This window comes from Alosa alosa, chromosome 13, assembly GCF_017589495.1.
Source record: "Alosa alosa isolate M-15738 ecotype Scorff River chromosome 13, AALO_Geno_1.1, whole genome shotgun sequence".
In the NCBI taxonomy this organism is placed as follows: Eukaryota; Metazoa; Chordata; class Actinopteri; order Clupeiformes; family Clupeidae; genus Alosa; species Alosa alosa.
In genome coordinates, this window is record NC_063201.1 from 19,927,060 (window position 1) to 19,953,301 (window position 26,242).

Here is a 26,242-nt window from a genome sequence, read left to right on the forward strand (position 1 = left end):
TGGTTCTAGAGAACAGGAGATTTTTATGTGGTGATTGGTAGAATCACTACCAAGTATACCCATAAAGGTATGTGCCATAGGCACACACATACAGGATTGGATTTAATTGTAAAAAACTGATTGATTAGCCTACACAATGCCAAATATGATTAAGGGTCGAGGACCTTTTGCCACAGAGATTAAACACTCTCTTTGAAGATTGTTGTCGGGAGCGCATTCGTTTTTATAAGATCAAGTGGGAGGTGGCTCATGGCAGGCCCTTTTAATTACTGTGGAAAGACTCTCTGCCAGGGCTATGAATTACTCTCTAGCTCACTTTGTCAGCTCTGTCACTTCTCTTCCGATCTGACACTTCCATATCTTGTAGGAAATGGCTGTTGTCACAAAACAACGATTTTCATTGTGCTAAATGAGATTTCAGAAGTTCAGGTTTGCTTATAATAAACAGAGCACTGTTAGGGGAGAGAAGGGAAAATAAAGGAAAATCAATAAAAGAAATAAAGGGGAGATCGATGCTGAGTAGTACTGGAAGAACATTCATTCCCCAGAAATTCTGTGGATCAACTACTGTTGTGGTTGTGTATTTTTGTCAACAATGAGTAGAGTCTCAGGGAACTGTAAAGGAGTTACAACCCCAACTTTGTGGGTGTGGCTGTGGGAGTAGTTGTGTAGATAGGCGAGGCAAGGAGAGACAGAAAAGGAAGAAAGAAAGAAATGAAGGGCATGCCATGGAAGGGTTGTTTGTTGCTAACATCATAATATACAGTATGACCACCACCACTACTAGTACCAATACTACTACTACTACTACTATTATTATCACTAATAATAATAATAATAATAATAATAATAATAATAATAATAATAATAATAATAATAAATAATGCAGTGGATTTATAGCCTTTAAGACAGCAGTGACTTGCTGGCTTTTGGTAAAATGTCATAATGTTTGGAGTCTGTTGCTGGCTCTCCATGCTGCACTTCTGACTCCGAGGTTAGCATTATTTAGAAGCAGCGGGCAGAGGGGGAGAGAGAAAGAGAGAGAGAGAGAGAGAGAGAGAGTCTGATTGGGAAAGCCTTCCTCTCACTGCACCTCAGTCTTATATTCCCATTCACTGCTTGCTTTAGGCGTCTAAGACCGCAGCCACCATGTTTTCAAATATTTATCATGTTATTGTTGCCCTCAGAAGAAAAGGGCCTCACTTCTGCTCTCACTACTTTTCCATGGTTTCCTTTTCACTTTTCTTCATTTCTAGTCGTTGACCGCTTACACAGCGTGCACCAATTCTGCCTATTTTCTTTCTCCTGCCTGTATCAAGTAGATGTCCCTGCGCTCTTTCACACTCGCTCTCCACTTCACCACACTGTGCTCCGTCTGTCCTGCTAATGCATTAATGAAGAGCCAGACCCTTGTTGGCCCATCTGAATGAATGTGGGCTAGCAGAGGTGGTGATGAAGGCTGATTTTTTAAATTATCCTCTCTCTCTCTCTCATCTCTCTCATTCTCTCTGTCTCTTTCCCTCTCTTCTATCTTGTTTTTACAGTATTCTGTCTCTTCACCTTTTCGCTCTGTCCTTCATACATGGTTTCTGAGTTTAAGAGGGGGAAAGGAGAGCCCAATATGTTGCAGTCAAAGAAAACTTCATTAACATAACAACTTGCTGGTGGAATGTCAAAGAAGCTAATGATGGGTTGTCCTGGGGTGAAATGGAACTAACATTCTGAGGTAGCAAGCACAGATAGCAGTATGAATGGAAAACACAGTTTACTGATTTCAGACAAAATGAACAGTTCAGTACATTGATGCCAGGGATTCATGGCAAGGCAAGGCACAGTAAACTCATAGCAAAAAATGCAGTATATTAAATATACTGTAGTGGTGCCTATAGTGGTGAAGTTTGTCAGTGATGTGTTTTCAATACACTGCTGTCACGCTGCATCTGTGGAGGTGATGTGGATTGTGTTTACCGAGGTAGCATGAGAAGTAATTATTTGTGGGAAAAACTGCAGAACTAATTCCACATGTTTGAAGTTTAGTCTACAACCTCAAGGACACGGTTAACGTTGAACTCTGAGCAGCACCTTTCATACAGTATCTCTCTATGATTTATCTCTCGCTTTTGTAATCTTGTTTTACATTTCTACATGAATTTGAAGGAGACAGAGAGAAATATTGTTATTGTTGTTTTTTATTGTCACAACTGACATTATTTTTATTATCACTGCAGTTATTATCATGACTATTATGTTATTATTTTTATACAGCAATGCTTTGGCAACACTGTAAAAGAACAGCCATGCTAATAAAGCACTTTGAATTGAATTGAATTGAGATAGGGAGAGAGAGGGATAAAGAGTGCCACTCAGCTATGTCTCAGGGTTGTTTGGGTCTCAGGGTCATCACCAGAGCACAAGAGAGGCTCAGAGGGACGGGGGGATGGGCAGGATCATACTGAGACTGGATCTCTGGGGGATGGAGTCTCAGTGGAGCAGGAGCTTCTGAACCAACAGACAGGCATTGATACAGGTCAAATTGTTCTCTTCTCTTCTCTTCTCTTCTCTTCTCTTCTCTTCTCTTCTCTTCTCTTCTCTTCTCTTCTCTTCCCTTCTCCTCTCTGCTCCCATTTATTCTTTACTTCTCAAAACCTATCAGTTTCTGATTTATTCAATGCATTTCTCATTTGTGAAAGAGAGTGTTTAATCTCTGTGGCAAAAGGTCCTCGACCCTTAATCATATTTGGCATTGTGTAGGCCAATCAATCAGTTTTTACAATTAAATCCAATCCTGTATGTGTGTGCAATGCATCTCTCATGCCTCTCATTTCTTTTATCTCCCTTTCTCTCCCTCTCTTTTCTTCTCTCCCCTTCTTTTCCACTCCTCCTGTCTCCTCTTTCCGTTCCCTTCCTCCCACTAACACCCTGTTCTCCTCTCTGTTTATATAGTTCACTCCTTCATGCTGCTATTCCACTCCATCCAAAAAGGGGGATTTGCACTGTTGAGTTTTTTGGGTGTTCCAAGACCCATTATCTTCCTCTAAATCTGTGTACTGTGGTGCAGCAGGGCCTCGGAATCAAACGCTAACACCGACTTATGGCCAGACGACACCATTACACTCACCCATTTCCCTTTGATTTGGATCTACTCCCTCAACAAACAGGCCCACTTTACACAGCCTTTATGTTGCTGAAAGCTGAGTTTTACTCAGCCGACAAATCACCAAAGAGCATGTCTGTCTTTTCAGTCTTGTCTGCTGCGGAAATAAATAGCTGTGGGTTAGACTCAAGTTTGCCTATATACAGACTTTTATTTGATAAGTGCTTTTTTCTAGAAATTGGCATTTTTATGTCTTTCCTCACAACCCCAGTCATAATAGATAAAACAATTAAAGATTAGCCTGCAATCAATAGCTCATTACTTACTCTTGTTTACCAGGGGCTAGCAGGGTGTTCAATTAGAGGGTGTGCTTGGCCTCGTGTTTATCTTTGTTAATGGTGATGAGTGTGTTTATCGCTGACAAGTCAGTGGTTTCCTCATCACCAGCTCGGTTCCTCCTCCAGGCAAACACAGACTCCGAGGAGATGTGACAATGAATGGCTAAGGAAGGGTTAGGTATTTAGCAGAGGCTTTTATGCGAAGCGACTTAGAGACACACCCTGCAGTGATCGGGAATCGAACCGCTTGGAAGATGGCAACCACTGTACCACTACTGCTTTCATGAGCCAGTAATGGCCAGATCACACACCCAACCTGTCTCTCTCTCTCTCTCTCTCTCTCTCTCTCTCTCACACACAGTTAGAATACACACACACACACACACACACACACACACACACACAGACTCAGTCTCTGTCTTTAACACACATCGTATACTTGAAAAAACATAGATATAGTCACAATCACATACTTACTGTCTATATTACACACACACAAACACACACATAGACACAAGCACGAGTACGCACACGTGCACACACACACACACACACACACACACATACACACAGGGAGTTTAGGAACTCTCCGCACACATGTGTGTGTGTGTGTGTGTGTGTGTGTGTGTGTGTGTTGGAGAGGATGTAGCAGTGAGGACATAGTGAAGTAACACTCACTCATGACACCTTCTCAGACGTGCTGCTAGTCACAAGCACACATGGAATTTAGCCTCGTTGATAGCACACTTGCCTAACACGGCATAGATCACAAGTTTGTGTCTGGAGCGGGACTGTGCTGTCATTTAGAAACACACACACACACAGAGAGAGAGAGAGAGACACACAGGGCAGTGACGCACATTGGCTTCTGTCCTGACACCCTGTGGTTTGAAACTAGGAAATTAGAAAAGATGAAAACAGCCAATGTTAAAGTAATCCATACCCTGCCCCCCCTCTTTCTCTTCCTCTGCCCCCCTCCTTTCTCTATTTGCCCCCTTCCTCTCTCTCTCTCTTTCTGTCTTTCTCCTACCCAACATCTGTCAACCTCTTTTTTGTCTCCCTCCTCTCTCTCTCTCTCTCTCTCTCTCTCTCTCTCTCCTCTCTGTCTCTTCCTCGCTGGATCGCTTCCTCTCTCTCTCTCTCCCTGCCTTTCCTTAAGACTCCCTGCTCCCTGTCCAGCCTCCGCCTATGGGAGTCGAGGGGAAAGGGAGGGGAACAAAGAGACTAAAGACAGAGACAGAGTAGATCAAAGGAAACGAGGGAAGAAGGACAGGAGAGGAGAAGAGAGGAGATGAGAGGAGGATAGGAAAGAAGATCGATCCATTAGCTTTTTTAACCAAAAAAAAGCATGTTTCATGAAATGAGAGACTTCCAATGAACCCCCGTATACCTTCATTACTGCTTTGCACACAATTGGCATCAGTATAACCAGCTTTATGAGATGGTTATCTAGAACTCAAAAAGCCAACAAGCAGCCCAACAAGGTCCCAGCATGTATGGGCACTCCTTCAGGACTGTTAGAAAACTGTTCCTATTGTTTTGTCAGTTGTATAAAGTTACTTGACCCTACGTGGGTTATTTCATAGTTTGGAGTTTTCAGTTTTGTTTGGCAATGTAAAAAGGGTCAGCAAAAGAAGGACCCATAAAAGAGTATGTTGTTTCCAAACTTTTGACCTGTAGTATATATATACAAATATATATATACAGTATATATAACAGCAAGCTGATTGCATGCTTTGTAGAGCAATAACTCTATGCCCCCTTTAAGCATACATTATCCAGAGAAAACTATCTAATTTATTCAGCCATGACCGGTTGACCATTATGGAGAGGGCTGCTATGCATTATCCGACACACAGCCCTTTTCACCTAAACTCATTGTAGGGAGTATAAACACTGGTGCTTAAGATGAGCGAAAGCTTAGGCTTCAGTCTTCAATCACAGGCTAGCTGTGGTAATAACAAAGACAGAGGGAAAGATAAAGATAGAGAAAAATAGAGAGAGGTTGAGAGAGAGAGAGAGAGAGAGGAAGAAAAAAACAGCTCTCGGAACAGGGATTATGAGAAACAATAACTCGGCCTGTGTGATCGATTTCCCCCACCTGTGTATTCCCTGAGCCCAGCTGAACTGTGGGAAGGCGGAGGACTGGCCCCATCTGTAATATCATCTTGTTATTAGCGTTGCATGCACACCATCGATTGTAGGGCTCCATGGGACCACAGTGCATCCTTCCCCTGGATGCTGAGTATCAGGGTTGGAGGGGTCTGGTCCCCAGGGTTGGGCCTCCTCCCCTCTCCGCGGTTGTGTCTTATGTCTAGTTCTGCCCTATTTTGTCATAGCCAACATATTTCTAGTGCTGGGTCTGCATATGATATGAGGAACGGGTCTTGTAGTGTGACATACTCAAAGACCAGCATTTTGTTGTCGGTAACGCCACCATGACACAATGTGACAAAACATCTAGTGCGTCAGAATCACTTGGGGTGAGAGGCAGGGGCCTGTGCTAATGCTGAAATACAACTGCGTCTCAAGACTGTCCTCCCTGCCAATGCCAGACTGAAAAGAACCGCATGGTTTGTTATTCATGACTCTCTCTCTCTCTCTCTCTCTCTCACACACACACACACACACACACACACACACAAACACACTTTAAAAGAGGGGTTCCGTCAGGCGTGCAGCATTCTGTTGTCTAGATGTTTCCACTCCATCCAGCAAGACATGTAGGTGTGAGACACTTGTAAAATTCAGTGTGAGGCTGGTGCACAGAACCCTTTTCTTTATATAGACTCGACATTGACATTCCTCGAGCAGCAGATCTGCAGACCTGACAGACCTGCAATTTGTTACAATATGTCAAAGATAGGTTGCTATCCATTATAATTTTGAAGCCATAATCTCATATTAGGCACTTTTTTTCATTTTGTGGAAATCAGTAACAAATGACCTTTTGTGGGGGGAGGGGGCGGGGATGAAAGTAAACAAGAGAAATAGATGTTATTGAAGTCTATGACCTCCGTAATTAATCAGAACTGTGTGAGTTCATTGAAATTTGAATTGAAAGACTTCCACTGGTTTGTGGTTTTGTAGAGCACTTTTTAGGGCTCCATGTCACTAATCAATGAACACAACACTTTTTAAAATTCACATTTTAAAGGCTGCAATTATACAACTATTGAGTTTGAAATTAAAAGTCACTTACATTCTTTAGGAGTAACTCTGAAAGCTAGATTCTATAATTGTACTGACTGCTAAAACTAAATTGAATCAAGCCCTTGAACAAAATATGTATTGTTCATGTGTTTGAACATATGACATGCTAATGAATTGAAATTGAATCATCTCTCATCAAGCTCACATATTAAAATTGCTTTCTCCTTTGGAGCTGCCATGCAGGATTTTTATTAATCGGATGCCTTTCTCTCTGTAATCTTTCTCTCAGATCTTGCTGGAGGCAATTGTCTCTAAAGAGCGGCATGGATACATCGCCATTGACGACATTATGATACTGAATTACCCTTGCTGTGAGTATTATTGTTGTACTATTGTTGGTGTTCCCACTGGTTATGTCTGACCCACACAGATTTGATGCTGCCTACATGATTTATTTCCCTGCCAGTTACTCTTACACTGTAGCTATTTCAGTAGTAAATGCATTCTGCAAGTTTTGTTTATAGAAGCATAGAAGGGCAATAGTCAAAGAATAGTTTAAAATGTAAAGATCATAAAAACAGATAAAAAAAGCAGTTAGGATATGTAAGCGTGTTGTTCCGTGTTTATATGGAACAACCTGACTCTACACATTGATGTAAATTGGAGTGGCCAGATAACTTGAGCGCTGAGTGTGTGCTGATCTTTTTTTACAGTGTGTTGCTGCAGTGATTCTAAATATTTTTTAATGACACTGGCTTTAGAATGGCTTGCACACAAAAAGACACAGAGCTGGAAGGTTCTCTGCCTGGAAGCAGACACTTTTGTGCTGACCGAAGACGTCCGATCAGGCAAGCTGGCTGCCCTTGGCCGGCCATTATGCTGATCCTCCCAGGGAACAGTGTGATTTGTGGTTGTCATGGCATCAGAGTGTCTATGATTTTTCTGACAGCACCACAGAGGGAGTGGATGTGCACATGTCTCCTGCTGCCTCGTCTGTAGAGCCCCTCTGCTATCTGATGGGCTCCTCTGCCTTTGCTTTTTTTTCTGTGTGCCTGATTCCTTTCCTCCAGCTGTCACTCAGTAGTTTAGGTCTTGATTGCTAACTCAAGAGATCTTTGATAATAAGGGGGTGGTGTGTGTGTGTGTGTGTGTGTGTGTATGGAGGGAGGAATGATCAATGCTCTGATGGCAGGAAGATGAAGGACGCCATCACCTTTCTCGTTCTAGAAAGATCCACGGGGTAATCTCAAAGTTCCATCGGCATGTTTCATGTCACAACTGTAGCCCAGATGAAATCACCTCTTCTTAACTGGGTTCGACAGTGTGCAGATAGAATAAGCTACATGGCTTTGGTCTCACGGCAGGTGTTTTGGTTACTTTGGTTAAGCGTGGTTTGAACTAAACTTAAACACTGGTTGATCACCACAGGTTGTCTTTGCAGTGCGAGTCTCATCACCATTAATGCGATTTCACTGATAGTCTGGTGCAGGATATTGACATATTGCTCAGTGCCTGACTGCAACCCTCCCCACTCACACCCACCCTGTGTAAACTAGCTGTAGAGTCATTTCAAGAGAATATCATTCCCTCCTATCCTTTGCTGATCATAAAAGCCATGGCGGATGTTTAGAAGCATTTGAACAGAAAAACGACTCACAAAGTTCCGCTTGGGCGCATGTGATGATAAAAGTCCCTTTTAAAAACGCAGAATCGCCAGATGCTCTGGGCCAGAATCCTCAGCCGAGCCTCAAACTCTCAGCAGCCCACACACCCGCACCACCCTCCCCAGTTCCTGTGGGCAGCAGATGGCACCGTCTAAACCCCCCTGTGCCCATTAAATAATTAAGGCCCTCATCAGGAGCCGGGCACATTGTCTGAGCTGGCGTCGCGCCAGGCTGCGGAAATAGCCACTTGGCACCGTGAATGATGGAGAGGGAAGGAAAAAAGTGAAGGGAAGAGAGAGAGGGAGAGAGAGAGAGAGAGAGAGAGAGAAGGGGAAAGAAAAGTTCTGAAAAGCCTCTGATATCACAAAAATAAATGGGCCGTTAGTTTTAATGTTTTGGACTTGACGCCTTTGTTATTTTCACCAGAGCCTGTTTTTATAGAGTTAGATAAAATATTTACCATTTTATAGAAGCCAGGGGGTACAGTTTGACACAGCTAAATATATCTAAGATAGTAGCCCATAAGATAAATTGTTTTTCATTCATTGTAGTAAATCTACTCTTTTTAACGGGAGTACCAACTACTTTGTGTTCTTTGGTGAGAGTTTATTTGTGCTGGCACATGGGAGGACATGGATTGTGATCTAACTCCAAGTGTCCCTAGGACACATCAGCCACCCGTGGACCCAAACTCACGCAGATTGTCTGCACCAACTAGACCAACAAATCGTCCTCCATTTTGCCAGCCAGCGACAGCCTGTGCAAAGCCTGGTATGGATGAGAAATACCCAGACAGTCCTCTGGATGCCCACCACCACTGCTGAATACGCAGGCAGTCCTCTGGACTGACCACCAGCACTGTTAAAAACTCAGGCAGTCCTCTGGACTGACCACCAGCACTGCTGACGTAATACCCAGGCAGTCCTCTGGACTGACCACCAGCACTGCTGACGTCATACCCAGGCAGTCCTCTGGACTGACCACCAGCACTGTTAAAAACTCAGGCAGTCCTCTGGACTGACCACCAGCACTGCTGACGTAATACCCAGGCAGTCCTCTGGACTGACCACCAGCACTGTTAAAAACTCAGGCAGTCCTCTGGACTGACCACCAGCACTGTTAAAAACTCAGGCAGTCCTCTGGACTCTCTGATCTCATCCTCAGGGCTGTCCAGGCAGTCCACTTTACCGTGTGCTCTCTGACTGGAGTGACCGATGGCTTCCACCGTCTCGTCTCCCTCTGCTCCTCCACACTGACCACAACCACAACTTACCATTGTCCCACTATTTAGTCTCTGCAGGTAGTCATTTTGGTTGGATGCAAGAGTGGGTGTTTGCTGCCGATGGGGATGACAGCAGGCTTTGTTGTGCTGTAAGTGCAGGCTGTGTATCCACAAACCAGACATCTCTTGCCTCGCCAAGAGTATTGGCTCCACAGGGCTGGAGATATAACTGGCTGACAAGAAGCTTAGTAAACAGATCCTGCTGTTTGTGCCGTGTAATGATCATTAATTTGTGACACGTCCTTTTCGATGTGGACAGATGCTTTCACAATGATGCCTTGACTGATGACTGCAATTGGACTGATTTGATTGACTACCGTGCCTTGAAAAAATGAACTTCTATGCTTTGTATTCATGCAATGCTTGTTTTGCATGTCAGTTCACTATGATGGAAAGCTCCACACAATGTTTGCCATTCTGGATGTCAAAGTGACTTGAGAAATAATAATACATAATACAAATACTAATAATAATACACAAGTATTTCAGAGGCAGCGTTATGTTAGAAGCAGGAGAAATCAAAATTACACTCTTCCTGTTGATTTAATTACTGTAGACCAGGTGAAAGAGGCCCTTTCTTTCCTTCACCACGGGAGTCTGTCATTGCCTGGACTCTTCCTCCCCCAGGCAATCAGGGAGGCGGGGACGAATCAGCATCTCGGCCCATTGGGGGCTTTCGGGGTAATGAAGGGTAATCAGTGGGCCCTTGCTAGAGCTGTGAGTGGACATCATCAGCCTGCAGCACACAGGCTCCTTTTTTCCCTTCCTGCACAGAACTCCTGGGGCTTTTGGGCAGCTCCAGTGTGGAACCGAACGGTCCACTGCTTCGTTCTTTTGGATTTTGCACTTTTGTGTCTATGATCTTGTGTCACTGACTAATGCAGGCCAGTCTAAAATGGCCCTTTAAGCCTTTTAAAAACATGTTGACCTTCTCTCCTACAGAAGCGTGTTTGTATTTGTGCTAGATGTATGTTTGTGTTTTTTTTACTGTAACATTATCTTTTGTATGTTTTTTTTCTCTTTAGATAAAGCTCCACACTTCTCTCGACTGGGAGACATGGAGGTCAATGTCGGTCAGAACGCCTCTTTTCAGTGTGTGGCATCGGGGCGGCCGTCTGAGACAGAAACGTTCCTTTTAGAGGTGAGTCTGCGTGTGTGTGTGTGTGTGTGTGTGTGTGTGTGTTGGTAAGCTGTCACTGTTCAGTATAGGGGAGTAGAAGGAAAGTTTGTGTGCGTGTGTGTGTGTGCGTAGGTGTGTGTGTGTCTGTGTGTGCGTGTGGTGTGTGTGTGCCTGTGTGAGTGTGTGTGTGTGTGTGTGTGTTTGTGTGTGTGTGTGTGTGTGTGTGTGCACGCACACATTTGTGCATACGTGTACATGTGCATTTTGTACAGTAGGTGTTGTAAGAGCTCCATAGTCCAATCTTTTATATGAGCTTTGCATACAGTACAGTCATTCTTGATGGATCAGTATCCAGCTCATCGTGCAAGGTCAACATCATGTTTTGTCATGAGGCCTGCTGCCCACACACATAATGGGAGCAATTGTTCTCAGCTGTCCTTTGTGCATAGAGAGCCCTGTAGCATGGAGGACTGCATGCTCTCACAAGGGTACACTAAAAAGAGCAGGCCAGCTTTCACTTCAGGGAGGGGGAAAAAAAGGCGATCACAAATGCTTAGGCTGTTCATGCATCAGTCTGTCATTCTGCCCAAGGGTTTTAGAGTTCTCCACATAGAACAAAAAAAGATTCCAAAACAGGAATCTCAGACAACATACAAAAAGAAATGTATAACAGATGTGAAGCAAAAATTCTGGTTTAATCAGAAGTCATAACCTCTGAGATTTGTCCAAGCATCCAAGCAATTTAGGTACATAGTCCTTTGATCCCATGAGGGAAATTTGGTCTCACATTTATCCCAATCTGTGAATTAGTGAAACACACTCAGCACACAGTGAACAGAAGCACACACTAATCCCGGCGCAGTGAGCTGCCTGCAACAACAGCGGCGCTCGGGGAGCAGTGAAGGGTTAGGTGCCTTGCTCAAGGGCACTTCAGCTGTGCCTACACTGGTCGGGGTTCGAACTGGCAACCCTCCGGTTACAAGTCCGAAGCGCTAACCAGTAGGCCACGGCTGCCCCACGTGTGACACTGACGATAGCATACCTAAATCAAAATTATTTACTCCATACAGCTGACCTTACTTAAGGCTACACTTTGGCTTGAGGTGAACTCATTTAATCCTTTTTAAGGAACTTTGTTGCCGTGTGAACCCTCAATTACAAAGAGTGGAGGACAAATAACAGGTGTTGCCTAGCCTCCCATCTGACCTCAGACTGATAACGCCCCACAGTAAAGCGCAGAGCAGTGGTCTACACGTGGCTTAGTCTGCTTTATTTTGATTGAACATGTGTGGGGAGTCCTGAGGACACAATGTTGCTATTGTTTGTTTGTTTGTTTGTTTGTTTGTTTGAGGTACACTCAAAATAGCAAACAAAGGCAAATGTTTGTGAATATTTGCAGTTTTTTCTTTTTATTTTTATTTATTTTTTATCTGCCTTCAGTTTGCCTTGAACAATTATGAATATATAGAAATGGTCTGAGTAGATAGTTCTCGGTGATCAAAATGGAGGCTGGACTGACACCGGACTGCCTCATCGTCCTCTACCTCCTCTCTCCATCAGTGAAAAAAAATACTTTAGATTATTTTAGATAGTGTTTTTGATCAGGTTGATTCATCTAACAGATGTGATTATTCAGCTAGCAAATGTGATTATCTCATTAACCTTTTAGCACAATACAGAGTTAGATAGAGTTTTTTTAACATCATGTGTTAGCTTCACCATGTTTCCCAAATGTCTTTTTTTTCTCACAGACAGACAGAAAACCCATGAGATATGATTTATATAGTGTGCTTCTTAGTATAGTCTTCATGGCTCCATACAATGGAATGGTGTTTGTTTGTGAGGTTCCTTTGGCTTTCCCCAGGACTGTAAGGATGCACACATAAACACACCATCCCCATAGACACCTAAAATTAAAACCCTGTCAAAATCGCACAGCACTCTTGGAAGAGTCTGGGACACTGAGAGTGGTTGAAGTTTAAGTATCCTCTCAAAAGTATGGCCACAATCTGGACTGTTTGAGGTAGCCCGTCCCTGGGTATGGATCTGACGGTCGGCGGGTTTCCAAACAGACTCACAGCAGGGCTGAACTCCATGACTTTGGAGATGGTTTTGTTTTTTGGACTTAGGAGATGTGATTGTTTTTTTTTTTTTTAGTCAAACATTTTCCAGTGTGATGCCTCAGTGAGTCTTTTTTTGCCTCTCAGTTCTTCCCTCCGACTTCTAACTTTCTCCCTAATGGGGTGTTGATCTGAGGTGTGTTCAAAACAGCAAACAACGAGAACAGCACACAATTTAGATTGGTTACTCAAAACCATCCTAGAACACTGAAATGTGTTTACCTAGAACACTGAAATGTGTTAAAATACCCCCTGTCGTTCGAGTGCTTCTGCCTGCAGCTGAATAAAGTTCAGAGTATCACCCAGTGCAGAAAGCCGTTATCATTTCTCACAGTGTACCAGAATCAGGCTTTTCTCTCTAATAGTGAGTGTCATTATCACTCCAGCCAAGCGTGTTAAGATCATCTCATGAGTATGCGTCTGCTGGCTACTTGCTTAATGTGTGTGTTCGGTATACTATGTACGTATGTGTATGTATGTATGTATGTATGTATGTATGTATATATGCATGTATGTATGTATGTATGTATGTATGTATGGCTACATACAGTAGGGAAATAGGACCATTTGGATTGCATGAGGAGAAATGGGAGTGTGTAGTTGTCCCTGGGCCATCTGTGTTTCAGCAGGTCATCTCTTAAACCCCTCTCTCTCTCTCTCTCTCTCTCTCTCTCTCTCTCTCTCTCTCTCTCTCTCTCTCTCTCTCTCTCTCTCTTTCTCTCTCTTTCTCTCTCTTAGTGGTACGTAATTCATGTTGTCCTCTCGGCCCCCTCTTCACCCCTCTAACACCCCCACCCCTCTCTTCCTCCTCAGCGGCACAACGGGAAAGTGACGACCTCTACCTCGGTCAAGCACCTGAACTACCGGCGCTTCGTGGCCTCCTTCCAACTGGACAACGTCCAGAAGCCTGAGCAGGACCTCTATCGCTGCGTTGCCCTCTCCCCCCGAGGTGCGGGGGTGTCCAACTTTGCCGAGCTGCTCGTCAAAGGTGAGCGCCCCTTGCCATTTCATCCTCACATCTTAAAAGAAGTACAGTCTAATTAAACATCCTTGTCATATCAGGGTGCAATTACTGTCTTATTATCTCTATTATCTTTTACTGTTGGCCTTGTTTTTACGATGAAATCCAACTCCTGTCATTCACAATTGTGTGTTATGCATATGAACGAGAAGAAATGGTTTTAATTGAAGTGAATTTATCTACCGGCCACTTTAGGCAATTCGTTTCTCGTCTATATTCGAGGGCAGATGTTAAAGTTGTGTTATCTGTAAGGAAACTCATTTCCTTGCAACTCTTTTCCCTGGGAGAGTTTTCTCAGCTGCATTTGGTTTTTATCTTACTCCAGGTTGAAGACTGTGTGCAAGGTTCAGCCCGCTTTGCTTTTTCACATGAAAGAGATTTGCAGCATCTAAGAAATGCTAATTTGTCCTTGCACCTCTCTAGGTTTACAGTTACACAAGGACAGTATACACAAACCTGATTGCTAGTGTTAGATTTAGCATGGACATATATAAAGCAATACAATATACACTATACAAAGCAATCAAATCATGTTTTTAGAAAAACATAACTTGCACCGTGAAGGATCTTTAGGAAACACAAAGATGACATAAAAAACAATCCTGTAAGTTTGGCAGTTTAGAGGGCATCACCGCAATGTTTTCATTTGATGCCTTGGTGGTTTATGGTATTGATGTTAATCATTGTAAGAGCTACAGTGTACCTTTGAAACCATAATTTGTGAAAGGATGATGCGGTTGAGCTCTTATCAAGTGGAAAAAAAACAACCACCGTTGAGAGCCAACAGTACCACGCTGCCCTGTACACTGTGCTTAACTTGACTGGACACTGCAGATAACTTGGCTCACAGTGAGACCTCGGTGTGGCTGTCGCTCTGTCGTGCCGCACAGCTATATCATCAGGACTGTGGCTGACGCGTCGTTCCACTGAGCCCCGCTCATCTTATCACGCACGGAAGCGTGGCGAAGAGCCGCCACTTTCCCGCACGCGGGTGACACTGTTCTGACAGGCCCGTGATGGCTCCACTTGAGGGTTTAGATGCCTTGCGAGGCTCCGAAGCACTTAAAGCAAGCAGAGAGAGGGAATGAGATGGAGAGGAGAGAATTCATCTCTCTGCCTTCACAACCCTTCCCTAACTCCTACCCCACCCCAACCCCCCGCCAAGCCGCAACCAAAGAGACACGGGCAGAGTTTGGAGAAAGTAACACCATGTCTAATCCCATTGATAGATGTAGTTGCACGGATTATGGCACATTTTTCGTGATAGAGGTTGTTTGGAGTGCCACAAAAGCAGTGGGCGGGTGGGGTGCTCCGGTAAAAGCAGAGTATTACCAAAACCCTGTGTGACGGGTGCCCAAGAACGTGCCCCAAAATGGAGGTCCGTAAAATCGGTTGAAATGTGCTCAATTTCAAACATCATGCTTCAGTTCTCAGAGCTCTCTTTTTCACTCTTTTTTTTTGATCCCTTCTATTTTGCCATGAAAAATCCTGTAGGTGTTGAAGCCATGTATCTTTGGCTGACGCTATACCCTAAAGCTGCCAGCTGACAACCCATTCGTGAAGCCATACTGGCCCTTTATCATTGTTATGAAAAAAAAAATGATTTTATTTTTTTTAATCTAGAATGGCTTTTCAATGTGCATGTCACCGAGTCTAAATAGGTGGTTCAATATAACGTTTTTAGCTGAACACCACATCCCAGTTGTGTTCTTTCTTTCGTTTCCTTTCTGCTTAGAACTTGGTAATTACCACAGCAGTGGGTTGCACTGCTTGCATCGATGGCCTGATGACCACAGCATGGCTTTTCCTTTACTCTGTCGCATGAAAGGGCCTATTTGGACAAAGTGGGCCCTTTCTGTCTCCAATGCACTGCACTTGTGCAATTAGAACCGCCAGAGCCCATCCATCAGCGCCAGGCACAGTGGGCACAAACTGCCAACTTGATGCCATCTGAAACCTTATTACTGGAATCTTTCAGCTTAACTTATTTTCACTTCCTTCTTTTTTTTTCCAGCCCATTTCAAATTGAATAGCTGAAAAGTTTTCAGCTTTACTTTACCCCCCAACTACTGTAACTTCAGCGCTCCACTGCATGTGGCGTTCATTGTTAACGAGAGACTAATGAAGCTTTAGGTCTGGAGATGGAAGAGGGCAAAACTCAATGCCAAATCTGATACCATTGTGACTGTAGACTAAGTGCTAAGTAACTAAGTATTTTTCTTAGCTATTTCTCCATCCATTCATTTCAAATTATACAGCTGAAACAAAATCTTGATGGAGCTCAGAGCCTTGCTTTGTGAGCCCCTCCCCCTCCACCTTCAGTCCTCCAACCCCACGTGGTGTTGCTAACGAGAGTCTAATCAGGCCCTTAATTAGGCTGATCAACTCATTTCACAACTGGCTGTTCTTCAGCAAACCTGCGGTGGAGCTCTCCAGCGGTGGTACGTGCGGCGTAGGAGTCTAATGAGGATGGCCCTCTGCGCAGTGGGACAACCCAGCATGCAGGGGACAAAAAGAAAAAAAGAAAACAACAGAAAACATGGAATAGAAAAGGAAATCAGCAGTGCCATTAATCCCAGCATGCATCTGGGCAAAGTCTCAGCAAGTTGATAGTGTGTCGATAGTGTGTCGATAGTGCTCAGGCCCAGAGTGTCTGATTCCCCTTCCATCTCTGATTCCCCCCTCTGAGTCACCTTAGATGGCTGTGAATGGTTAGCTGCCCCACGTGTTTGCGTTTGTGTCCGTGTCCTCGATGCTTGGCAGGGGGAGAAGGCACGGGTGAGGGTGTGGACGCAGACGCGGCTGTGGTTTATCAGCACCATAAATTGAGTCTGCCGCTCTCGCGGGGAAGACTGTCGGGGTCGGCGGGTGATGAGGAAGCATGGCGGAGACCCAACTCTGTCTGACTAGCCAATCGTGCTATGAGGAGGCAATGCTGAATTTCCCAGTTTCCATTCTGTCTGGCTAGGGTGGGGGGTGTGGAGTAGGTGGGGAGAGTAGGTCGGGGCTTGAGGACAGCTGCCTGCTGTCCGTCTCGTCCTCTCCGACTCAAAGGTGGGGGCTTGGTATGGAGGCAGGGAGGGGCCGAGAGAGAGAGCAGTCATGGGGAAGAAAAATAAGATTGTGCTGGAGCTGCTACCTCTCTCTCTCCTCCATCTTCTAGCTCTTCTTCTTATTTCATAACTCAACTCAAAACTCATAACTCATTGTTTTATTATTGTAAAATAATTATCTTTTGTCTTAATTTCATTCTCTGTCAATCTTTCCTCCCATCTGTCTTGAGAGAGAGGGTCTTTTGTGTCTTTCAGTACTTCTCAATGTTTTCCTTTCCCTTTCTTAGCCCTTAGGTGTTCAGAAATGATCAGTAATTTAGATCTATTTTAAAATGTTTGGGGTTCCATATCGGGCTTTAACCGTAACCTTTGCCTCTCAGCCTTGTAAACAGACTTTCTCCGTATCATCCTGTATTTGTTTGCCGTCGTTTGGTGAAAGGGAGCGGCAGATGCTCTTTTCCAACACAAAGCAGCGTCTGCTCACATTTGAAGATCACAGACGCTTCAGAGGCGAGCACAGCTGGGCTTTTACTTAAAGCTGGCTTAGGCACACTCAAAGGCACCTTGATGCGCAGTTGATGTGTGTGACCATTTTGGTATTTGACTCATGACCTTCAGGTGGGAATGCCGGAGTTTTCTTTCTCCAGGAATGCGCACACAAACCCCCAGGAGGTGAATCTCTTTTTAGGCCGGATTAAGGAGTCAAAATGAGTCAGACTTAAAGTATGTCCCTGAAGTCTTACAGTGCAGAGTCGTTAGAAGAGGAGAGCCATATATTACATTTCTCATTAAACTGTCTTCATACGCTTATTTGGAGCAATATGTCATAGTCGAAGCGGCGAAGAGGCAGTCTTGCTGCTTGGTTTTATGAAGGAGCTTCTTCTGAAGTATGTCGGCTAATATGCCTTTTTGAAGGATGCATGAATAATGAATGTGTCTAATATTACAAGTCATAAGAACACACAGTTCATATTTAAATTTTTAAATAAAAAAAAGAGTTACAGTAGTACTACCATACTGAGGCAATAAAGCACTTTCTACTTTTCAGAATAACGATAATGTTGACAGTAAATGTTTGCTACATTTGCTAGTACCGGGTTATACCCCCTTTTCGAAACTCCCTTAATTTGTCGTACCGTAGACTCAGCAAGGTGCTGGAAACATCCCTGTAAGTTTTTGGTCCATATTGGCATGATGACATCATGCAGTTGCTGCAGATTTGTCGGCTGCGTATTCATGATGCGAATCTCCCGTTCCACCAAATCCCAAAGATGCTCTATTGGATTGAGATCTGGTGACTATGGAGGTCATTTGAGCAAAGTGAACTCAAAGTCAACTCTAACGTCTCTGAGATTATTTGAGCTTTTTGACATGGCGTGGAAGCAGTTGAAGTAGCCATCAGAAGATTGGTACACTGTATTAAAGGCACCCTTAAGAGTTTTTTTTTACCTTAACATAACGTTTCCAAAATAATTTTAATGGCACATAACCTCATAACATGACACACAGCACTTCTGCCATTGTCTAAGCGGCCCTTTATAGATGATTACCGACCAAGCAACTTTCTGTGTTCGGGTAGGAACATTGTGCCCCCCCCCCCCCTCAAAATGGAAAAGAGCTGCTATGCTACAGGAATTTGGAGATTTCTTTCTACAGACTGCTGTCACATTCCCTCTATATTTATTATATCAGAGTTATGCTCATACTTTGTTGCAAAAGAATCATATTTAGTTTATTTATTAAATCTTCTGAACTGTAGGGGGACCCTGAGAACAAATCTTCTAGTGCTGCTTTATTGTACCTAATTATGTATCTAATAAAGTGTCCGGTGAGTGTGTGTGTTAGCATATAAAACACACCAAACCTCTGTTTAGTGTGTTGTTAGAGATGGCATAACAAGAAAATGTTCATTATTAAAGCAAATAATGAATTTCAATAGACATTGAAACAGGCAGTCTTCTGTAATAGTCTTTTCCCACTCACAGCCTGACCCCATACACTTTTCTCTCCGCAGTTCCTCCGTCTCCCATCGCGCCCCCCCAGCTCCTCAGGGCTGGCTCCACCTACCTGATCATCCAGCTCAACACTAACTCCATCCTAGGCGACGGCCCCATCATTCGCCGGGAGATCGAGTTCCGTGCCAGCCACCTGCCCTTCTCGGAGATCAATGGGGTCAACATGGTCACCTACAAGCTGTGGCACCTCGACCCCGACACTGAGTACCAGGTCAGCGTAATGCTCACGCGGCCCGGGGAGGGAGGCACGGGCCCTCCTGGACCCCCCCTCATCAGCAGAACTAAATGTGCAGGTGAGTGGTCATCAGAATCATACTGCATCAGTCCCAGAAGGTCCTCTTGCAACACCCTCTGTTCATTCCGTACAGTTTAAATACATTCAAGTCAAGTCAATTTATTTTTATAGCACATTTAAAAGCAATCATTGCACCAAAGTGCTTTACATAAAATAATAATAACAATAATAATAAAATAATAATAACAACAAAAACAATAATAACACTAATAATAATACAATTAATAATAATAATAGTAAAACATTTTAATAGGCTAAGTAAGGAAATTCAATTGACTGTAGAAGCTCACATATTATCAATATGGTTTTGAGTATGTATCCAATGCAATATTCATGTAATATACACCTTATTTAAACATGTGTTAAATGAAACTATAATGATAATTAATTAGCTAACTTTTCCATTCAACTTTTGAGGAAACTTGAAAGGACAAGCTGAAAAATAGCATTTCTTTGATATTTATTTCAAAATAACTGGGTAGACTTCAAGTCCTGTTGAAAAACATTTTGTGAAAGTTCTCCGCTAAAAACTTACTGGCTTTTGTGGAGAGCTTTAAGGCAGAATTAAGCGTGGGTGGACTCTTTTCACTCTGAGCAAAAGGGGCTCGCTGACGTGCACAATGTCAGAGCACAGTGTGTCACTCTCACTTTCATTTCCACCCTCACACCACCTGTCCCTTGGACTAAATAAAAACCTTTATGACAAAACAGAAGCTCTGAAAAAAGAACAACACTGGGCAAATTACTGGAAGTTAGTAAAAAATTAGTTTCTAGTTACTTCTTTTAATAATAACTAAATAACTTTACCAATTACTGTGTCTAAAACATGTTTATGACTGGCTTTGAATGGCTTTATTGACGGAGCGGAGAGCATCAAGGCATACTGAAGCATAGGTGGTCTGTTGGAACAGTAGGAGTCACAGACTGACAATCGGTTGACTTTGGGTTCGATTCCCACTGCGAGATTGTGTCACTTTGGTTAAAAAAGTGGCAGCTAAATATCAAGTCGACAAGTCAAGTCAGGAGAGATAAAATAATGCCCATATTTCCAAGACAGAAACCTTGCATTTCTCAAACTGCCGGCCATAGTTTGGGTTGATGTGGATTGATTAACACACAGGTCGGGTAACGTAAACAGCAAGTAAATAAGCTGCATTTGTCTACTGCGTCTTGTTGATATTTTGCCCAAGGTAAAGGAAATGAGCAATTAACACATTTCAAATAGATAGAGAGATACTCTGCAGGGTGTCTTGCAGAAAAGCCCAGTCATTTACACAGAATGTTTTTTGCAGCTCCGGTTCTGGCCTCTCTCTCTCTCTGACCTCGTGTGAAACCCAACCCCCTAATAGGGTGCGGGCTTTCGGTCCGCCGTGGGGCATAGTGCTGTGTTTACTCTGAAAGTAATTTAAATGCTGTATACTGAACATGGATAGGTGGTAGCGAGGGACTTCGCGTTCTCTGCTGTGATTAAAATGAAAAAGAGAGGGTAATTGAGGGGTGAGATGAAGGACTCCAGTGGGGACTGGAGATGTCGTCTCAAAAGGTTGGAGAGTGTTTGGCAACGTGCATAGCCATATGTGAGAAAAACATATGCAGGTCCATGCATAAACTCATCATGCAAATACACACACACACACACACACACACACACACACACACACACACACACACACACACACACACACACACACACACATGAATAAACACTAAATATGAAGTTTGGTGAAGATTGATAATGATCTAGGGGTACCACAATGCACCTTCATTTTGACAATATTTCATATTTTATGGCCGATTTTGGTTATTTTCCAATAATCTTCTTTACACTACATTTAAACTTAATAATGTCAATTAATGACATATCTAGCTCCTGTTTACAAAAAACATAACAGCTGCATGCATTTTGAAACTTTTAATTCAATACATGCATGTCTAATATTTACATTTGTTGGTGAACATTGTACATTTTCCCTAGCACATAATCCGAATTGAGCACAAACTCCTTTCCTTAGCATCTCTAATTTTCAAAAACTCTGCAGTTGGAATTAAATTTATGATAACATATCAACACAAACTAAACTATTTGGAACATTAATATACAGTCTTTAGTAGTTGTGTCAAACACCATTGCAGCAATTGCATCAGTACAGTACACTGCCAATCTTCCAAAAGCTGCCCTATATTCTCAGCAATGTTTCTTCCTGTCTCACCCTTACCAACTTCCTGAAGTGGCATCACACTCAAAGGTTTTGTGCCATGTTCACCTGACACCAACACAGCACATCGTTCCTCCTTATGGTAAGGGTCCTCTAATGTGCCCACTAGTTTTCCATCCCAATGTAATGCCATGATATTGGAAGGACTCCAGGATTCCTTAATGTAAAACTTGTCAGCGATACCACCTCCAATCTCCACTATTTTAGACATGAGTTGTGATGATATTGATAATGATATTTTGCCCCTCTTCATAAGAGAAATTACATCAGGATGGGCATCAAAATCATGGGGCAGAAAAGCCCTGTCTTCTTCATGTCTGATGAACTTTTCTGCTTCATGGTGCCACAACTGGCAGCTCTTGGTGAAACTCTTGGTGTTCTTTAAATTGGTTACTGCTTCCTCTCCTCGCTTTTGGAATCTTTGACATTTCCTTGGCCTTATTATACAGATTCTTCAGAAAATTTACAGTTGTCATATTCCTTGATCAGTATATCTGCCTTTAGGTAAAATGGCAGTATTTGGTCTTACACATACTCTGCGGCTTCTTAGATGACTGATAATTGTTTACCTTTGCATTCAAATTTGATAAAGCTGCGCATGCACTTCAGTACATCAACATTGGATGGAAGCCGAGTTCCTCTCAAAATTAAAGTATCTTCAGTTATATGGGAATCCCCAAGCCAAGGCACAATAGTTTTTGATTTGGTATTCATCTTAGCAACGGCAAGTTAATGCTCACCTTTGTTGCTCGACTGCTTGTTTTAACTAAAATGTTGCCATAAATGATACAATATATGTTGTTCATGACATGAAGAGTTTCAATATTGGATATACCAACACTCTCTTAATGACATTTGGCAACCTAGCTCTGCACTTTTCAGCATGGACTCTGCATCTCCCATGACTACAAGGCTTGTACCAACATGTAGTTAAATGACGAAAATGGCCAGAAAAGATGCAAATGCAAGCACACATGTAAACATTAACACAAACGTAAACACAAATGTAAACAAATACATGATGCATACCTTCCTCTGGCCCTCCAATAAACAAGCTAAGTCACTCTAGTTCTACCAAGACTCAGTAGACTCAAGCTATTATGATCAACCAGAGGTGAGCTTACAGTACATTCTAGAAGGCCCGCACAGATAACCCAGCTGATATCATCCAGGCACATGAAGTGTGTGTACCAGTCCTGCTGCTAGATGCTCTTGCACTCACCCTATCTGAGCATGATGTGTGGTGAGCGTTCAGGAGCATGAACACCAGGAAGGCACCAGGTCCAGAGGGTACAGTATCTCTCTACGAGTCTTCAAAAACATGCGCAGATCAGCTTGTGCCAGCATTCAGGGGAATATTCTATCTCTCCCTAACTTGGTCCACTGTACCAACATGCTTTAAAAAGATCAACAATTGTTCCTGCGCCAATGAAGTCACATCCTGCCTGACTAAACAATTACTGTCCCATTGCATTGATGTCTGTAGCGATGAAGTGCATCTAGAGGTTAGTCAAGAGCGACAGTTGCCCAATGGACAATGCCATCAACTTCATACTGCACACGACACGTATCCTCCTTGACAGCAGGGTAGGGAATTATGTGTGAATGCTGTTTTTAGATTTCAACTCAGCATTTAACATAATCAAGCCTATTACGCTTATTACCAAGCTCAAGGACCTTGGACTGTACACTTCTCTGTAATTGAATTTCAACTTCCTGACTGGCAGACACCAGGTGGTGCAGGTGGGTAGACACACCTCTTCATCCCTTACCCTCAACACAGGACCACCACAGGGCTGTGTCATAAGTCCGCTGCTGTATTCCCTAGCTACACATGAGTCAGATGTCATTGTTAAGTTCATTGATGACACAGCAGATGACACAGCAGTGGTTGGCCTCATTTCTGACAACAATGATCGGCCAGGACAACAGTGTTACAAAGACAACGGAGATGTTTATGGATTTCAGGCACCCTGAAACCATCCATTTAAAATGCATTAATAATGATGAGTAAATAAGAGAGAGGTTTTGAATATATTGGTGTCCATATTACTGAAGACCTGACATGGACCATGCATACTGACTCACTGGGGAGGAAGGCACAGCAGTCCTTTTCATCTCAGATTCTTAACAACTTCAACAACTGCTGGCAAATTCTGGCATGGCCTAGATGTTAATTGTATTGGAGCCCCCATAAATCAAGTGAAATAAGTTAAAAAATAAGTGAGTAAATCAATTATGTGTAATAATACAACTCAAATCCTTTTATTGCCCTAACTGCTTGCTAAACAGACACTCCAGTTGGTACGTGCATATGGTCTAACATTTGCCAAGTGGCTGCCACTTTCATGTGCTCTTGATAATTAAAATGGGTGTGCTGTGCCTCTTGCACTACCGCCCTGTCTGAGCCCTGAGTTCAGTAGTATGTTTCTAATGGTGGGTTTTTAAATCTACCTAGTCTCTGCTTATAGTACTCTGTTCTGTTTGGGACTTGGTTTCGGCCGTTTTGATATACTGTAGACAGTTCTGAAATTATGAGGAAAGTGAGTTGCAGAAAAAACTCCCTGGTCTCAGCAGTCTCTGAGAGAAATGGCATTTGCTTTTTTTTGTTGTTTTTTTGTGCCCCAGAATCTTGTTTATAGACCCCACCAGGGAGTTTGCTTTCTGAACTTGCTTGTTAGCTGGCGGGCTCAGACCGCTCGGCCTGCTTGGAGTCGTTATCACCGTCACCGTTTAGAAATGGGTCTTCCTCCTGCAAAAACGAGGATGAGCACCATCACCAGGAGGTATTCTTGCCACCCCAAGCAGAGGGGCCTCAGGCACTGACCTACATGAGAGACACGAGGCCCAGATATGCTGCCAAAGAGTGAGACAAGAGCGGAAGAGGGAGAGGGTGAGGGCCTCAGCGACACGCGGAGCGTCGTGTGGGGAGGCGCAGACTGGTGGGCTGCTCTCTCAATGAGGTGTTGCCGTGGAGATGGCACACTCGATCGAGGACAGAAGACACTGTAGTGGGTCTTTGGAGCCAGGAATGAGAAAGATGGATAAAGTGAGAGAGCGAGAGATAGGGATAAAGAGAGAGAGAGAGAGAGAGAGAGATTAGGATAAAGTGAGAGATTGAGATAGGGATGAAGTGAGAGAGCGATAGGGATAAAGAGAGAGAGAGAGAGAGAGAGAGAGAGAGAGAGGTACAGATAAAGTGAGAGATCGAGATAGGGATAAAGTGAGAGAGAGGGAGAGAGAAATTGATAGAGTACAGAGCAGGAAGAAAGCAGGAAAGAAGAAAAGAAAGGGGGAATGAAAGAGGTGAGGAGAGGGCGGGAGAGCTCCTGCCACAGATTGGGTTCCAGATGGACTCACACCTGCCACTGGGTCATGGACGCTTCAGTGAAGGACCCCTCCCCTCACTGCCCTCTCTGTGCTACCACAAGCACCCTCCAATAGCAGGTTTATCACAGGGACACGAGCCTGTATGTGTGTGTGTGTGTGTGTGTGTGTGTGTGTGTGTGTGTGTGTGTGTGTGTGTGTGTGCGCCACATTTATGAGTTTCCCGCAGTGGCTAATCATGCCAGGCGCTTAATGATGTTGAAGGTAAGGCTACAGGTGCAGGATGCCCTTGTATAGCCGAGCGAGTGTCCCCTATCTGACATCTCTGTGATGAGTTAATGTGGGAACATGAATGAAGATGATGATGATGATGATGATGATGACAACAATGAGAAGAACAGTTTAGGAGAGCCACACAAGGACGCTGTCTAAAGACATTCTGTCCGTGGATCTGTGTTACCTGCAGGCCAGCTACAGGTGCTCTTCTGTGTGTCCTGCTTCATCAGGAGCAATAATCCACAAGCTGTCACACCCACACACACACTGTCTGCAGGCACTGTCCCATCTCATAAGGGACACCAGGGAGATGGTGCCGTGGGCACAGCCCTGCCGACGAACAAGAGTCCAAACCGGCCGAAGGGAGAGCATGTGCAACCGGAACTAAAGCCTACTTTTTAAAGAGCCCACCGCACACACACACCCAGAGTAGAAAAATCAATTGGACTATTAACGCTATTTGTAAATGACATCTCATTAATAGTGCTGCTGGCACATCAAGTCAGAATGTCTCACTTAATAGAGAGCTCCAGCGACTTGAAACAGAAATGAATAAAAACGGCTCATTTAGCTGTTATTTATATTGTTTTTTACAAGCAGACTGATTTAAGATCAAACAGAATTTGTTTTAAACAAAAAGTGTACTTGTAGTTGTGTCTGCGTATTCAGGGTGCGATTTGTGTAAAAACCAGAGGGGGGGGATGATTTTGAATAAGTTTGTAACCCCACACACACACAAAAAAAAAAAAAAATGAATGAACGATTCATAGCCTAGTAATGTCATGGTTAATAATACCCTATATTATTTTTGCCACCTTTGTAACATTTTAGTTTTAGTTTACCGTGGTGTATGACTTTAAACAGCGAGTGTGCTTGGTATGATGATCAGCTCCTCTAATGCAGGGTAGGACTACGTTTTGACAAGCATACAAATTCACCTTGTTCTTGCCCCATCTGAAATGACTCCTCTACTTTTGCTGCCTCCATCCTTTCTGTATTTGTTGTGTATATGATGGCATTGAAGTCTTAAGTTAGTGAATTGGCTAACAGTGTTAGTTGGTAACCAAATAGCCTACACATTGCGCTACACGCTGCGTAGGCTACGTGCATTCTCTCTCCTGCTGATTTGCGTTCAGTAGCCAAGTGCATAATATTGCAAAAGTTGAAAAAATAAATGTGTTTATTGTAGCCTACAGAAAATAAATAGCCTATCATACTGTCAGTTAATTGCCTAGAGTTTGGAGAGTAAAGTTATAGGGCAACTTGAA

At 43.4% G+C, this 26,242-nt stretch overlaps 1 protein-coding gene across 1 annotated transcript in view; it reads left to right on the forward strand.

Annotated features, from left to right (window-relative positions):
• Window positions 1-26,242, forward strand: part of ptprub (protein tyrosine phosphatase receptor type Ub) — a gene marked incomplete in the record, with an annotated part of 161,340 nt that overhangs the window by 107,210 nt on the left and 27,888 nt on the right. Inside the window, 4 exon segments of the mRNA XM_048260931.1 lie at window positions 6,875-6,956; window positions 10,557-10,672; window positions 13,585-13,759; window positions 18,860-19,153. Coding sequence (XP_048116888.1) covers window positions 6,875-6,956; window positions 10,557-10,672; window positions 13,585-13,759; window positions 18,860-19,153 — 667 coding nt within the window.